We start from the raw sequence: 18,437 nt of genomic DNA on the forward strand, positions 1-18,437 counted from the left end.
TTTAGTTTCAACAACAGCTTGATGCAGTTAACAATTGCACTGAGCAAAGCTAAGGATATTAAAGTTATGACAAAGATAAAGCTTTCCTCAGTGGACATTCAAACTAATGTTTCATCGTGAATATGAAGAATGAATGCTGCGTCAGATGCAAGTAATCACCATCTCTCTCTCATTAAACTCTTCATAATACAGTGAGCTTTTAATACAGTAATACAATAAGTTTTAAAGGAAGCAACTCAACATTTGTCCGTTACTAGTTCTAAAGTGACGTTTTGGAATTAGTAATAGAGGCTTGGGCTCAGCTGTTTAACTGTCAGCCTGAGATTTTAATCCATGGCGGAAGGAAGTAGTTCTGCACAAAAGAGGTTTTTAAAGACACTTCCCTGTTGTTTCTTATGTATTTACACACTTGTGCTATCGAACTGTTGTATAAACACACTATCACACTCGTAGACGTGAGATATGGCTGTATATCAGCATGCAGTGATTACCTACTGTACGGCCAAATCACAGCAGTGCCGATATACAGCCATATCTCACATCTACGAGTGTGATATTGCTCATATAATTTACTTTAGTTGATGGAGCTGAAGATTTTAACAAATGGCAAAATGGCAGTGTAGAATAAAACTGCTTTTTGAAAGTTTATGAACAAATTGGATGAATCAATGACTCATAAACACTCTTTTCCTGAATAAATCAGTGCTTTGAACTAATTGGTTAAATAAATACATGCCATCACCTATTCTGGCTTAACAATGTACCCTGCAAAAAGAGAAAAATCTACAAATTCTTCTGCCAAGCAGCAGAGTCATGACAGCAGTTTTTGACCAGAAGTCTTAGATAGGAAGTTAAGGTGTAGCTTATTGACTCTTGAACTTTTGGTTAGTGTCAGTGGTAGAATGAGGCTAGACATTCCTCAACTCTGCCTTAACTTCTATACTGAGAATGATAGTCGGAAACTGCTGTCATGTATGGCTCTGCAGCTGCATATATCTGACTGACTGACAGTCTGTCTGGAATGTACACAAACTAGCATATACAAACAGTGAAAAATGACTGAATTTGCTGCTCAGAAAATCAAGTTAAATAAAAAAAGGCCATATAATGAGAAAAAAACGGTTCAGTGTAAGAGGCTTTTATGACACTACTATTGCATTTATGCTATAACGTGTAATCACATAACAGATCTTTTGACACATTTTGTTTTTTTTGTCCCATCTGTTACTTTTACTTCACGTTTACTTTAGTCATAGCCAGCTGTGTTTACATGAATAACTGTCAAGGCTGTCAATCAGCGTGATATAACCTTGTTAGGTGTTTTAGTAGGTCTAGTGGTCTTCGAGTGTTTAACCTGAATGCCCCAATTAACATGTTATTATTTTACATGTCCTTGTTCCTGAAAAATCAATGAAACTTCTAAAGAATGTCATTAATTATTCAATGGAGATCAGGCTCAAAAATTCACACATAGCAATTCTGCGTATTCTTTTCATTACCTTTATAAAGTGAATATTTCTGTGTCTGGTCATTGGAAATAACATAGCATATTTCTCTTTGGGAAATATGGGAAATGCTGTATAATGCTGCATTTCAGTAATTCTTCGCATAATTCTTCATTTATTTTAAGAAAAAATAACTACCCTTCACGTCCTTGACATTGTGATAAAATGTGGCCACAAAAGGGCTTTGCGTAGATAACAAGGCTGTATGAGTCAGTAAGATTCTGTTTCTACCTGTACAGTTGCAATCAAAATTATTCAACCCCCGAGAGACTGCAGTACTTCACAAATACAAGCTATTCTGAAGATCCAGGACTTCATGAAAATTGCATCTATAACAGATTACTGGCATGTTAAAAGTAATAATGTCAATATCTAATGTTATATTTTTGAGTTCTTGGATTTTTAATAACACAGCTATGTCATAATTATTCAACCCCTATTCAACATTGCTGTTTTTTTGTCATTTATTTGTATGGTGGGGAACAAAATTGTCTTAAACACAATTAAACCTTTAGAAACTCTATTAGAAAACAGAATTAGCTTGAGCTGTTACACATAAACGCATTTGGCCCATGCATGTGCTGAAGTTGAGTATCAAATATGACAAAGTCAACAAAGCTCTCACAAAAGCTATAGAGAAGAAACAATTTTATTACTTTAGAAAGTCTAAGGCTATATGAAGTTTTCCAAGACATTTAAAGTTCCTAGAGATACTGATGGCAACCTTATTCTTTACCTTAAAATGTGTTGTACCAGAAAACCTTTGAGGGTATTAAAGAAAAAGCACAATATCATAAAATGTTAGATCAGAACAACTGAGGAAAAACCTGCAATGTACAGCCAAATACCTGCTAAAGATGACCCGATAACAGGACTGTATGAAGGACATCATGGATTATTTGAAGTATCAGGCATTTTGGCAAAAAATTGTGATGCCAGTGCAAAGGCTGACGCTAATAATAACTTTCCTGCAGGACAATCATATACATCCAAATCTACTTATGCTTGGTTCAGGGATCAGTCATAGAATGCTCTTGAGAGGCCTGCTCAGTCTCCAGATTTAATTCACATTGAAAATATTTGGTCGAATTTGAACAAAGTGGCAAAGTGAAAACCAAAAAATTATCAGTGATCTGAAAGCTTTTTCAAGTGAGGAATTGGCCAAGATAGCAGTAGAGAGGTGACAGAAGCTTCCAAGCACTTCCAAGCAGTGTTTATTGGTGGTTTTACAGAATAAAAGATTCTGCGCCAAATTTGACTTTTGGAGTTGAATAATTTTGAACCTAAACGCTTAGAGCCAATTTTTTTTTTTTTTTTTTTTTTGTATTATTCATCAACTTACATTCTCAGAATTGCTTGAATGTATAATAATAAACTTTCTCTAATAGTTTACTGATGCCTTTTGTTTTCTGCAGCAAAATGTCTTGCAGGTCAAGGGGGTTGAATAATTTTGATTGCAAATGTATATTGATGTACAGTCGTGGCCAAAAGTTTTGAGAATGACACAAATATTAGTTTTCACAAAGTTTGCTGCTAAACTGCTTTTAGATCTTTGTTTCAGTTGTTTCTGTGATGTACTGAAATATAATTACAAGCACTTCATACGTTTCAAAGGCTTTTATCGACAATTACATGACATTTATGCAAAGAGTCAGTATTTGCAGTATTGGCCCTTCTTTTTCAGGACCTCTGCAATTCGACTGAGCATGCTCTCAATCAACTTCTGGGCCAAATCCCGACTGATAGCAACCCATTCTTTCATAATCACTTCTTGGAGTTTGTCAGAATTAGTGGGTTTTTGTTTGTCCACCCGTGTTTTTGGGCAAAATTGTGAGTGAGCCCACTCCCTTGGATGAGAAGCAACCCCACACATGAATGGTCTCAGGATGCTTTACTGTTGGCATGACACAGGACTGATGGTAGCGCTCACCTTTTCTTCTCCGGACAAGCCTTTTTCCAGATGCCCCAAACAATCGGAAAGAGGCTTCAGAGAATATGACTTTGCCCCAGTCCTCAGCAGTCCATTCGCCATACTTTTTGCAGAAGATCAATCTGTCCCTGATGTGCCCTTCTTGGCACCAGGCCATCTTCCAAAAGTCTTGGCCTCACTGTGCGTGCAGATGCGCTCACACCTGCCTGCTGCCATTCCTGAGCAAGCTCTGCACTGTTGGCACTCCGATCCTGCAGCTGAATCCTCTTTAGGAGACAATCCTGGCGCTTACTGGACTTTCTTGGACGCCCTGAAGCCTTCTTAACAAGAATTGAACCTCTTTCCTTGAAGTTCTTGATGATCCTATAAATTGTTGATCTTAGTAGCCACAATATCCTTGCCTGTGAAGCCATTTTTATGCAACGCAATGATGGCTGCACGCATTTCTTTGCAGGTCACCATGGTTAACAATGGAAGAACAATGATTTCAAGCATCACACTCCTTTTAACATGTCAAGTCTGCCATTCTAACCCAATCAGCCTGACATCTCCAGCCTTGTGCTCGTCAACATTCTCACCTGAGTTAACAAGACGATTACTGAAATGATCTCAGCAGGTCCTTTTGTCACACCCTCTGCACGTTCCCTCAGCCCCAATCACCACGATCCTCCACCAACCAGCCAATCACCACCACAGCACACCCGTGAACCATCACCAGAATACTAATCACCGTCACCTGCACCGGCAATCACCACACCCTTTATATACCTACCTCTGCCACTCACTCATCGGCTGGTATCAAAGTTGCATGGATGTTTCTCTGTGGATCTTCTCCCCCTCCTGTTGTCTCTCCTGTGCTCCTCGTGGATTCTTCCGATGTTCTCCTGTGCTCCTCGTGGATTGCTCTGATGTTCTCCTGTGATACACGTTAATCGTGTTAAAGGGAAGTGACTATTGCTAACGCTATGACCCTTATGAACTTGAACTCACCTGTTGTGTTTGTTTGAAGATTTGACCACAGAGACCTTATTTCACCCGATTGCACGTGTGTTGTACTGTGCACGTTTGTTAATAAATACCTTGAAAGATACTCACCTTCTCCCTTTGTGTGTGGTCGTGACAGGATACCAGCCCATAAAATATTAACTCACCGCTTCACTCATGGAGGCGAGTGCCGCTATCACCGAAGACACCCCCGATCCATTTGCGGATATGGTAAACGTCCTTCGTCAATCTCTACCTGCTGCTCCAACGACGATTTCCAACACGCCCCTCTCTCGCCCCATGAGTTATTCCGGAGACCCGGGTGGTTGCAATGGTTTCCTCCTGCAAAGTTCCCTCTATATTGAAGCCAACGCACACCAGTTTCCTAACGAAATTTCTAAAATATCTTTTATGATTTCCCTCCTCACTGGACAGGCACTCCAATGGGCAGACGCACTCTGGAATTCACGGAGCGACGCTTTAATCTCCTATAATGCTTTCGTTGCCCACTTCAAGGACGTGTTTGGAGCTGCGCTCACTCCCCTTTCGGTGCACGACGAGCTGATCACTCTGAATCAAGGTGCGTCCAATATCCATGAATACACCCTGCGCTTCCGCTCCCTAGCGGCCACCAGTGGTTGGAACCAAGTAGCTCTCCTAGCAGCCTACCGTAAGGGGCTTAAACCCCAGATCCGCAAGCATATGGTTATTTACGATGACAACGTACCGCTGGAAACCTTTATTAAGAAGGCAGTAGGCATTTCTCAACATCTCTCAGCGTGTCCTTCTACAAAGTCTGTACCCAGCTTCCCTCCACTCCGAACACCGTCACCCCAACGAGACGCGGAGGAGCCTATGATTACTGACTCCTATCGCCTGGATCCTGCGGAGAGGAAACGACGAATTAATAATCATCTGTGCCTATATTGTGGAGAAGCCTCTCACTTCATCAGTGCCTGTCCAGTCCGCCCGCCTCGTCCAATGGTGAGTACCGTATCTATTACTCCGGCCATGTCTCTCTTACCCCATATTACCGCTAAACTAATAGTAAACTCTCGTACTCTCCCCATCTATGTGCTCGTGGATTCCGGAGCGGCTGGCAATTTTGTTTCATCACACTTCATTGCTAAACATCGAATTCCCACCGTTCAAAATGAGGTCACATACCACATAACCACAATCCAAAACTCACCATTGGGCGATGGTAAGATATCTCGCCGGACCAGAAAAGTGACCCTCGTCTCCCAACACAACCACCGGGAACATTTGACCCTCCTAGTACTCCCGCGAGCCAACGTGGATGTCATCCTGGGCAGACCATGGCTCATTAAGCACCAACCCCGCATAGATTGGAGCACAGGAGAGGTCCTGGAGTGGGGCGCAACGTGTGGGGACCACGGCTACCATCCTTCCTCGTCAGATGCAAAGTCTCCATACCGTCCTATCCCTCTGCACGCCACCACCATAGAGAGCCCTGCCACTCAATCCGCCACCACCATTCCCCCCGTCTATCAGTCTTTCACCGATGTCTTCAGCAAGGAACGGGCCACACAACTACCACCGCACCGGCCCTGGGACTGTAGTATCGACCTGCTGCCAGGCGCCAAACTACCCCACGGGAAGATCTACCCCCTCTCACGTCCTGAGCAGGAAGCCATGGAGAATTACATCCAGGAGGCTCTCCAACAGGGGTTCATCAGACCTTCCACGTCCCCAGCAGCATCCAGTTTCTTCTTCGTCCCCAAGAAGGATGGTGGGCTCAGACCTTGCATTGACTACCGGGTGCTCAACGACGCCACGGTGAAATTCGCCTATCCACTTCCTCTAGTGCCAGCTGCCTTGGAGGAACTACGGGAAGCCCGCGTCTTCACCAAACTCGACCTCCGCAGTGCATACAACCTGATCCGTATCCGAGAAGGAGATGAGTGGAAGACCGCCTTCATCACCCCCACCGGTCACTATGAATATCAGGTGATGCCCTATGGCCTGGCTAACAGTCCTTCCGTATTTCAGAATTTCATGAACGAAATCTTCCGCGACTACCTCCATCGATTCGTAATCATCTACATTGACGATATCCTCATTTACTCACGTAACCTAAAGGAACATCAAGACCACGTCCGTCAGGTTCTCCAACGCCTCCGTGAGTACCAACTCTATCTAAAATTAGAAAAATGTGAATTCCATCAGCCCACCATCTCCTTTCTCGGATACGTGATCACTGCGGAGGGAGTTCACATGGAAGCCGGCAAGGTGGACGCAGTGGCCAAGTGGGCGGAGCCCAGGACGGTGAAGGAGCTTCAGCGTTTCTTAGGCTTCGCTAACTTCTACCGACGCTTTATAAAGAACTATAGCCTCCTATCGGCTCCACTCACTTCCCTCTTAAAGGGAGGTCGCCGGGTACTACAGTGGACTCCAGAGGCTCAGCAAGCCTTCGACCGTCTAAAACTAATGTTCACCACCGCTCCCATCCTCAAGCACCCCGACCCTTCAAGGCCCTTCGTGGTGGAGGTAGATGCGGCGGACGTGGGCGTAGGAGCCGTGCTGTCCCAGTGGTCTGATGAACCCCGATCCCTCCACCCGTGTGCGTACTATTCCAAAAAACTTACCCCAGCTGAGCAGAATTATGGAATTGGAGACCGCGAACTGCTGGCCATAAAGCTCGCCCTCGAAGAGTGGCGGCACTGGTTGGAAGGAGCCCAGTTCCCCTTCACCGTAATAACCGACCACAAGAACCTCCAGTACATTCAGAACGCCAAGAGACTAAATGCCCGCCAAGCTCGCTGGTCATTATTCTTTACCCGATTCAATTTCCACATTACTTACCAACCCGGCCACAAAAACACCAAAGCAGACGCCCTATCACGTATGCACTCACCTGAACCTACCTCTGACGATCCTGATCCAATTCTACCCCCATCTGTCTTTCTCGCACCCATACTATGGCAGCTGGATGAAGATATACGGGCCGCCACCTTCGAGGAACCTGCACCACCGGAGCTTCCCCCGGGTCGTGTCTATGTCCCAAGCCGTCTCAGACCCCTTCTGCTGGATAGTACGCACACGTCCCCCGGCTCAGGACATCCTGGCAGCAGGCGAACCCTCTCGCTCCTCCAGCAGAAATATTGGTGGCCCAACATGAGCAGGGAAGTGGAACGGTACGTCCAAGGATGTTCGGTCTGCGCCGTCAACACAACCCCACGCCGCTTACCCGAAGGTAAATTACAACCGTTACCTATTCCCCGCCGACCCTGGACACACTTGGGCATTGACTTCGCCACAGACCTGCCCCCCTCTCAGGGTTACACCACAATTTTAGTGGTAGTCGATCGATTCTCGAAAGCTTGCAAATTAATACCTCTCAAAGGTCTCCCCACAGCACTAGAAACCGCAGAGGCACTATTCCACAATGTATTCCGGAACTTCGGACTCCCAGAAGACATCGTGTCCGATCGGGGACCCCAATTCATTTCCAGGGTCTGGCGGGCCTTCTTCCAACTTCTGGGTACCACAGTCAGCCTGTCATCCGGATATCACCCTCAAACGAACGGGCAGACCGAACGGAAAATACAGGAAATCTCCCGCTACCTTCGGACGTACTGTTCCCAACATCAAAACACCTGGAGCCAGTATCTACCGTGGGCTGAGTATGCGCAAAATTCCCTCCGTCAAACCTCTACTGGTCTAACCCCATTCCAATGCATTCTAGGTTATCAACCAGCTCTGTTTCCATGGACTGGAGAGTCCTCCGAGGTGCCCGCGGTAGATCACTGGTTCCGAGAGAGCGAGAGGGTGTGGGACTCAGCGCACGTCCATCTCCAGCGGGCAGTACGGAGGCATACGGAACATGCCAACCGCCGTAGGTTACCCAACCCAGTTTACCTCCCCGGGGACCAGGTATGGTTGTCCACTCGAGACATACGCCTCCGGCTGCCCAGTAGGAAGCTGAGTCCCCGCTACATAGGGCCCTTCACCGTGCACTCACAGATCAACCCTGTCACCTACCGTCTAAACCTACCTCCACATTACAGAATCGCCCCCTCGTTTCACGTTTCCCTACTCAAGCGCCACACTGAACCCCTGTTCCCTTCCTCCACAGAGTCGGAGTCACCTCCTCCTCCCGACCCGCCAGAGATCCTTGGAGATAACATCTACCAAGTCCAAGAAATCCTAGACTCCCGGCGGCGGAACGGCCAGCTCCAGTACCTAGTGGACTGGGAGGGGTTCGGACCCGAGGAGAGATCGTGGATACCCCGTGACGACATCCTGGACCCGACTCTCCTCGAGGAATTCCACCGCCAACATCCCGAACGCCCAGCTCCCAGAGGTCGTGGTCGTCCCCGTCGCCGTTCTTGGGTGCCAGGAGTCACCCGTGGAGGAGGGGGTGATGTCACACCCTCTGCACGTTCCCTCAGCCCCAATCACCACGATCCTCCACCAACCAGCCAATCACCACCACAGCACACCCGTGAACCATCACCAGAATACTAATCACCGTCACCTGCACCGGCAATCACCACACCCTTTATATACCTACCTCTGCCACTCACTCATCGGCTGGTATCAAAGTTGCATGGATGTTTCTCTGTGGATCTTCTCCCCCTCCTGTTGTCTCTCCTGTGCTCCTCGTGGATTCTTCCGATGTTCTCCTGTGCTCCTCGTGGATTGCTCTGATGTTCTCCTGTGATACACGTTAATCGTGTTAAAGGGAAGTGACTATTGCTAACGCTATGACCCTTATGAACTTGAACTCACCTGTTGTGTTTGTTTGAAGATTTGACCACAGAGACCTTATTTCACCCGATTGCACGTGTGTTGTACTGTGCACGTTTGTTAATAAATACCTTGAAAGATACTCACCTTCTCCCTTTGTGTGTGGTCGTGACACCTTTAATGACAGCAATGAAATGCAGTGGAAAGTTTTTTTCGGGATTAAGTTAATTTTCATGGCAAAGAAGGACTATGCAATTCATCTGATCACTCTTCATAACATTCTGGAGTATATGCAAATTGCTATTATAAAAACTTAAGCAGCAAGTTTTCCAATTTCCAATATTTATGTAATGCTCAAAACTTTGTACAGTATGCTAATTTCTGCAAAATTTGTGCAAAACGGAACAAGTTGAAGGTGGTTTGTTGGTCTTTCCTGGTTTAGCCTGGTCTAGTTGGTCCACTGCCTGGTCAGGTTGGTGTAGCTCCCAGCCTTAACTGCAGACAAGTGCTCAGGCCCCCTGAGAAACAGTTAAACATCTTACATCGTGTCTACACTAGACGCAACAAACAGACCGTTCCAAATCCATTTGTCCTTCATGTCAGAATAACCGCAAGGACTTGGAGTATGTCAGAAATAGAATGGGCAACAGTTTACTGACTTTGCTACTGTTAAGATGCTTCTCCTCAGCATCTTTTACTTTGGAATTTCTTTTTAATTTCCTGAATGGCAAAGCACAAGTAGTGTTTATTGGCTTTCCTTATCGAGTACTATGGTATTCATAGCACATCATATTCATTTTAAAGTAGAATCTAAAGTAGAAAGTAATTTTTATTTTTATTGTATTTTTTATTTTATATTTATTTTATATATTTAATATTTCTTATGACAGTTTTATGATTTGTGTTTTGGTAATTTTTTTAAGCATTTTCAAATGACCACTGTGTATAAAATGTGCTATATAAATACTAAGGCATTTCCTTGCCTTACTGTCAGGGAATTGTCAAGTCACGCCGTATTGTAGACCAGGGGCAATTGTTACTTTTTTATTTTCCTTACCAACTCACAGACTTCTTAGTGGGGGCGATTGTAACAGTGTTTGGGGGCAATTGTAACACAAAAAAATAAATCATATTAACCCACTGTATCTTAAATGTAAGCCTACCTCAAAGTAATCACTTTACTGCTGTAGCATCTGACACAGCATTCTGCTGAGCATTCACCGTCATCTAAACTTTAAACAGCAGTAGAAAAATACGGTACATCCAAAAAGTTAGTTTCATACCTCAAAGTCAGTATTTTGTTGAAACATTCTGCTGAGGTGAAGCAATCATGCTCCTTTTTTCACAGGCAGAGAGAATCCTACTGAGCAGATCAAGTGCCATCACTCTAGCTTGTTTATGATTAAAGGAATTGAGTTTGTAACAATTGCCCCTTGTTACAATTGCCCCCAGTGTCCCCTACTGCATCTAGTGTAGACACTATCACTGATTTTAATGGATTTTATTGTATTTTGTTGTATTGTGCCGCTCATGCCCAGTGTAGACATGGCGTTAAGTTTAATCAATTAACTAATTAATTTATTCATTTTAAAGTTTTAATGCCATAAGTTTATGAAATAACAGGAAATTCAGATGCAAATGTTTAGACTTTATTGTTTCACTTTACTTTAAATGTTTTGCTTTGTGGATATATGGAACACATATGGATGTGGCCCAAATAGTATGCCAAAAATAAATAAGATCTGAATCTAATTCTATTCATTTTTTACTTTCGATTTAGGCCAAATCCATCTTGTTGCATGTGTGTAAACCAGGGGTGTCACAAGACCTTTTTTTACTGGGACACGAGCCCCAGTAAAATACTGCTGTGCTCAGTAATATTACCATATACCTACCTGAGAATCATTTTCTCTTATAACATTTCAGCAGTAAAGTATGTTTGTTTTCTATCAGCTGTTAAAAATGTTAGATTCGTGAACAAATCACTCTTTTGATCAAATTGTTTAAATGGGTTTGTAAAAAAGTCTGCACTTAATCGTTTCCAATGGTTTCTCACACTGAAATAATAAAGGGATATTTTTATAAGACAGAAAACAAAAAGAGCACTGAGTGAGTTGATTATTTACTTACAATCCATTGTAGAAAACAAAACTTGCAAAATGTCAACAATGTCATTTGTCAACAATAAAGCAGCTTATTGCATATGCAGCTTGTCCCATGGTGTACAGAAACATATCAAATAATTTGATAAATGTATGTTTTTGCAGTTTACATGCACGCAACAAGATCCCTTCTGCACCAAAAATGATTTATAATTTTATTTTAAATTTACAAGGTATAATTTACAAATAACAAAAAACTGAGATAATCAAGTTGTATAGTAAAGTTCTACAGTTCAATACAATAATTGTAGTTTTGTCTTTTTTTTATATATATATTTCTTCGTAACAGTATTTTGTGAAACTTGTGTATATGATTTATTGAAAGTAAGTGTGTGTTTGTGCGTAAAGGTGTTCCAGTTGTTCCCGGAACAGACGCACCTATCTCATCTCTTCAAGAAGCTCAGGAATTTGCCAAAACCTACGACTTTCCCATCATCTTTAAAGCTGCATATGGAGGAGGAGGCCGTGGGATGAGGGTGGTCCGAAATGATGAGGTTTGTGTATTCTTATGGCCCATGAAAGCCTAAAAAAATAAATGTCCAGGAAATCAAAAACAAAAAAATCATATGTCACTGTGATGATAGCAGGCCAGCCATCTTAATATACAGAATGCCACAACACCACAACATGTAAACTTATTACAGCTGCTTCTACAAATTAAACTGGTATAAAAGAAAGTATTAAAAAAAACTAAAAATTGCACATATCACTTTTTCCACTCAAGGAATCAGGAGCATTGTTGCAAGACCCACAAATCACCCTTCACTTCTATAAAAAAAAACTCAATCTGACATTGTATTCTGAAAGTAGTGTCCTTCTCGCCTTAACAGATAACTGTGATTTTCAAGGCTAGCCCACTAAACCATGTCGATCACGACTGTTAATGGGCCTCATTTTCTGCACGTGTATACAATATATATTATTTATTTTATGTCCGTGGATACCGCCTGTTTTACGATAGCATTCAGTTGCGTTACGGTACAATTGATGCTCATTGTCCTCCACTTGACACATGGACATGCACATGTGACAATTACTACTCCAGTGCAATACTATATCACATTGACATTGCTTGCTCTACATAGTCCATTTGCTGGATTTATTGCCTATATTTATTGTCACTAGTGAAAAGTGTTTAGTGTTTATTGCCTCTATCTACCAGGCTCTGTGAGACGAGTGGACAAGCATTGTCTTGTCAAGAGTGTGTAAATATTGTCCACCATGTTTTCTGGAGAGACTTCATTTAATGTCTTTAACATAGAAGGGAAATCAAAGTATAATAAGCTCAATTTTTCATGAACACAATCAAGTGCATACTAAAGTGGATGTGTGGCCTTTGTTCCGCTAAGAATAAAACATTAAAAATGTTATTGACCCGCAAATTGAATTTTGTGTTTTCTTTACAGGAATTAGAGGAGAACTATCAGAGAGCATATTCAGAAGCTCTGGCGGCATTTGGTAACGGTGCTCTGTTTGTTGAGAAGTTCATAGAGAAACCACGACACATTGAAGTACAAATTCTTGGTGAGTATATTAATCCATGTATTTTGTGTTTGTGTATGTTTGTGTTAACAAAAGAAACAGAGAGGGATAATATAAGAATTTGTCTGCTAGTCCCTAGGCTGTGTGCACATATTTGTTTACTATGCTTACTATGATCTATTTGCTTCTCTCTGGTGTATTTGAGCCATTATAGCTGAGTATTTTGGCTCATTAGACGTGATTTGCTCGTCTGGAACAGAGCTCATAGTCGATAACATACAGCTGGAATTGAATTGGGCTTGTTAACAGAGAATGGCTCTGTATGTGTCCAGGGAACACCAACCACATGCTCTTTCTCTCTCTCCCTTTCTCTCACTCTCAGATAAACAGATTTTATGACTGTCTTCTTATCCTCCATTGTGAATCTAATGTCAAAGCTATGTAGACAAATATCTGAGATACAAAATAATTAACTCAAATTTAAAGGAGAGTATCAGTAAAACCCAGAATATTCACTTGAAAAAGACTTTCAACCACTGTTTGAAACTGTTGTATTATCTTGTTTTCCCACAAAAAAATTCAATCTTTCACACTTTTATTTTAAACTAAAGGGATATCACAAAAGACCAACAGAATGAAAGTGCAATTGAGGACATAGTAAAGACCTAAAATATGAAATGATTACCAATTAAAACAATATTCATGAGAAAGGGAAATAAGAAACACCCCAAAAGATCTTAATTAATTTTTTAGTTAATTAATTTCTAGTTTTTCATATGACATGACAATAATAAAAAAAAACATCTGCTTAAACCAAAGTATTAAATTGATTAAAAATGCATCCTTATGTTCACTTATTTGTGATAAAACAAATGTTATTTTAGATTTTATCTTTTGTTTATATCTTTAAGTCCCCATGTAATCAAAATTGAAGTTTTTTGGCTTTTAGTATGAATATGTTAGCCTTAAAACAGATTCAAAACAGACAAAATTCACATTTACAAGATATGCACATTCAAAACTTACAGTCTCTAACTTTTGCCAATATGGATCAACGATTTTGTTGACATCACCCTGCACTTCAGCTTCTCATCAAACATTCTGTCCAATCAAATGCTCTTTAGAATCCGAAGTGTCCCGAGCGGATCATATGCGCGACTCGGCGCAGACCATAAAACGTATCAGACACATTTGAATTCTACACAGAATTTATAGCGATATATGGATGAGATTGTGGCTGTCATATTCTGTCAAATGCGGCTTTACCAGACTCAACGGCTCTAGGCCAAGCTGCGATATAAAGTACTATTGGCTATTTTAGAGGGCGGGACTGCTTGACCACCCTGTCTTCCTGTTTCAGTTGAAATTACGTCAACACATAGAATAATGCATTTTCAGAGCACTTCAGTGGACCTTTAAGAAAATATTTTATTCAGTATATTGAGATAGGAAAATGGCATTGTTCTGCATTCTGAGAGTAACCCATTTAAAGGGGTCACAAGCTGCCTTTGTTTTTATTTTGTACTGTTCTCAGAGGTCCACTTATATTGTTGTCAAGAGTTTTAGATAAAAAACATCATCATTTAGAAGTAATAAGCTATTTTCTGTTCTCTTTTAACCCCCCCTCATTGCAACGCTCTGTTTGAATAGTCATGGCGGATTGTAAACTTGGAAGTAAATGCTCACTTGTATGATTGGCTAACAGTTTGTTTGACATGTTTGACAGCCTACATCCTTCACAGATGGATGTTGCTGTGATTTAGGTTAAAGATGCATAAATTCTCATTTCAAACAATCTGTAATAACAGACAAAGCAATAGTGACCACATAATAAAAACAGTTACTCACGCTTGTGTGGTGCGACATTACTGTCGGATGCAATATAGTCGGCACAACATTGTCTTTTAGTTTTACTTTTTGAAAATCCTGCGTCGAATTGTGCTTTGTAAACAATTCTGCAGTAAAATCGTATGAGAAAAGGACCAAGTTCTTACTGATGTGGTTTGGATCTTTATTAAAAATAAATTTCATCCCCTCTTTCCTAATGTTGGGATCAGAAGGAAGGCAGTGCAAAGTGTTTTTCCATCTTGTTGTCTTCTGAGCCATCTTTATTGTTTGGTTTCTGCGTAGACTTGCGTTTGCCTCTCTAGTTATTTACACTATATGCGCAAATCGATAGGGACTAAAAAGGCAGTGATGTAGACTATTGCGTCATAAAGTGGCACATTCCACAACCTGTCGTTTTGGTAGATTGACTTTAATATAAGCTGTTTTTAGACTAATGGGGACGTTTTGGGCTCTCCTCTTATATGTCACAAGATCAAAGGAATTTTGATTTCTCAGTTCATGACCCCTTTAAGCCAGGCAAACTTAAAGTTCTCTGTTCACATCTCTCTCTGTCCTTTCTATCAATATTTATTCTCCTCGCTTTCACTTACAGGTGATAAATATGGAAACGTAATTCATCTGTATGAGAGGGATTGCTCTATCCAGAGAAGACATCAGAAAGTGGTAGAGATCGCTCCTGCTGCCCAGCTTGACCCTCACCTCAGAGACAGACTGACCTCAGACTCAGTCAACCTGGCCAAACAGGTACATTACGCACATACGCGAAAGATTGACATGTGTACAACCTGCGACCACAGCTTACACATAGATTTCTCTTAGCAACATACTTAGCATGCCCTTCTTGAGCTTTCCTCTAGACAGTGTGAGTCAATCAACTCAAGGTTATAATGCCTTCTCTCACTTCATTATGCCTGGTCACACGTATGCACACTCCCTGAAGGCATGTGCAACCAGGCCCAGATTTCTCTCGACTCCTTTGCTGTATGTGTGTACTGAATGATTAACATATGTTAGTTCTCAGTGCTGCTCTATCAAAAGATCTAGTCTCAGAGGAAGGTGTTTTATTTATTGATGTGTTTAGCAGAGGCTGATAAATGGAGATTGAAGTGATCGATTAGTTATTGGTAGTAAACTCCCAGTGATGTCTGTCATTACAAAGATATGTGTTGCACTGCCTACATAATTTATCTCTTTCCTTTTTTTTGTATGTCCTCTTATCTCCCTTTTTTTTCTGTAGATGATTAGTAACAAACTTGGGATCTGCTAATAATAAAAATTTCCTACATGGCACAAGCTGATTGGCTTCTGCTCAGCATTCTAGTGTTCAGTCGGTACTGTCTATGTCCCGCTAACATTTAGGCCGATTGGCCATTGTGTTCATGTGCTCAACAGATATGATTGTGATTGGCTACAATAATCATCGCTTCACGCTCTTCACCGAGCGCTTACACAGAGGCAAACGGGGGTGTTTGAAAGCAGGTATCTGAGTCTATGAGCAGATATATTAGGGATCCACTAATAGACGTGGCTTTCTAACACTCCCGTCAGTGGTGTTTAAGAATCCACTAAACAGCGCTCAAATGTTAGCAGGAAATGGACGTTTTTTAAATTTTCATACCGACTGCTAACAAAGTCTGTACTTTTGACAACACTACCTGGTTTCGCGCTCACTGCAAGCTGGACTTCCTCTGAAACCCTGCCTTCCCCAGCTCCACCTGTGTACTGTAAATCTGCTATGGGATTTATGCAGCAGCAGTTTATTTTACATGCTATATTCCGTTGAGATTATGTAAAGTAATATATATAGAGAGAGATAAAGAGAATACATTATATATATGGATCTCACTGTATTCAGGGAAAGATAAAATAATATATTTAAAAAAAATAGATATATTTGTATATATAATAGGACTATATGGATGACCAACACTGCAAAATTGTTGTTGTTGAATACAAATGCAATAACCCTATGCAGATGCTATGAACGTATGACTGTCATGATTGGGGCTGTGGGGTTTCCCTCAGCCACCTGAGGTCGCTTTCCTGCACTGCACTCCTTGATTGTCACTTGTCTTTGTCATTAGCACTAATCACCCACATCTGGTCACTATCAGGACTATAAGTACCCTTCACTGCTCATTCTGCTTTATGTCTGCATTGTCTCGTGTCTTTGATGTTCTTGTGTGTTCCCGAATTCCTGGATTTAGATTGTGTTCTTGATCTTGTTTATTTTGTGTTTAAATTTATTAGTTTGTGCCGTGTTGGCCTTTTGTTTGTTTATTTGTGTTTGATTAAAATCTATTCACCTGCTTTTGGACCCAGACCTTCCTTGTATCTGAACCGTGACAGAATGCAGACATCACTGATGGGTCCAGCGGGGAGGATTTTTTTTGAAGAGGCGGCGGACGCACGTTTGGGGCCGGCGACCATCCGCTCTGTTCCTGACACTGCCGGGATGTCCTTCGAGGCGGCGTCGGCCAAGCGGTTTGAATTTATTTATGCCTGCTTGGCCAGCGCCGAGGCTGCACGGAAGGGTCCCTGCTTTGCGGCGGGGGCGGAGACGATCTTTCGCGGGGAGGCTGCAACGTCCGCTATTCCCGTGCCTGAGGCTGCAACGTCTGCTATCTCCCTGCCTGAGACGACAACATCCGCTATCTCCGTGCCTGAGGCGGTAACATCCGCTATCTCCGTGCCTGAGGCGGCAACATCCGCTATTTCCGTGCCTGAGGCTGCAACGTCTGCTATCTCCCTACCTGAGACGACAACATCCGCTGTCTTTGTGCCTGAGGCGGCAACATCCGCTATCTCCGTGCCTGAGGCGGCAACATCCGCTATCTCCGTACCTGAGGCGGCAACATCCGCTATCTCCGTGCCTGAGACGACAACATCCGCTATCTCCGTGCCTGAGGCGGCAACATCCGCTATCTCCGCGCCTGAGGTGGCAACATCCGCTATCTCCGTGCCTGAGGCGGCAACATCCGCTATCTCCGTGCCTGAGGCGGCAACATCCGCTATCTCCGTGCCTGAGGCGGCAACATCCGCTATCTCCGTGCCTGAGGTGGCAACATCCGCTATCTCCGTGCCTGAGGCGGCAACATCCGCTATCTCCGTGCCTGAGGCGGCAACATCCGCTATCTCCGTGCCTGAGGCGGAAACGTCCACTATCTGCCTGCCCGAGGCGGCGACGTCCGCTATCTGCCTGCCCGAGGTGGCAACGTCTGCTATCTCCGTGCCCGAGGCGGCGACGTCCGCTATCTCCCTGCCCGACGCGGCGACGTCCGCTATTTCCCTGCCTGATGCGACGAAGTCCGCAAACTCCGTGCCTGACGCTGTGACGTTTGCTATCTCCTTGCCTGAGGCTCCGCTGGCGGCAAGGCATGCCTGCGGGACCCCGCTGCACGGTCCTGGCCCGCCATCCCTCCCCCTAACTTGCCTTCCTCCGTACCTCCTCCCTCCAGACTTTGGGAACGTCTGGAAGCCGTTCCGTAGGGAGGGGGTACTGTCATGATTGGGGCTGTGGGGTTTCCCTCAGCCACCTGAGGTCGCTTTCCTGCACTGCACTCCTTGATTGTCACTTGTCTTTGTCATTAGCACTAATCACCCACATCTGGTCACTATCAGGACTATAAGTACCCTTCACTGCTCATTCTGCTTTATGTCTGCATTGTCTCGTGTCTTTGATGTTCTTGTGTGTTCCCGAATTCCTGGATTTAGATTGTGTTCTTGATCTTGTTTATTTTGTGTTTAAATTTATTAGTTTGTGCCGTGTTGGCCTTTTGTTTGTTTATTTGTGTTTGATTAAAATCTATTCAC

The 18,437-nt window shown here is 43.0% G+C and overlaps 1 protein-coding gene across 1 annotated transcript in view; it reads left to right on the plus strand.

Moving 5' to 3' along the window:
- Positions 1–18,437, plus strand: part of pcxb (pyruvate carboxylase b) — a 315,031-nt gene that overhangs the window by 9,083 nt on the left and 287,511 nt on the right. Inside the window, exons 5-7 of the mRNA XM_073835799.1 lie at positions 11,643–11,788; positions 12,701–12,818; positions 15,217–15,402. Of these exons, the coding sequence (XP_073691900.1) occupies positions 11,643–11,788; positions 12,701–12,818; positions 15,217–15,402 (450 nt within the window). The remainder of the gene's footprint in view (positions 1–11,642; positions 11,789–12,700; positions 12,819–15,216; positions 15,403–18,437) is intronic.

The sequence above is a fragment of the Garra rufa genome, chromosome 3 (assembly GCF_049309525.1).
Source record: "Garra rufa chromosome 3, GarRuf1.0, whole genome shotgun sequence".
Taxonomy (NCBI): Eukaryota; Metazoa; Chordata; class Actinopteri; order Cypriniformes; family Cyprinidae; genus Garra; species Garra rufa.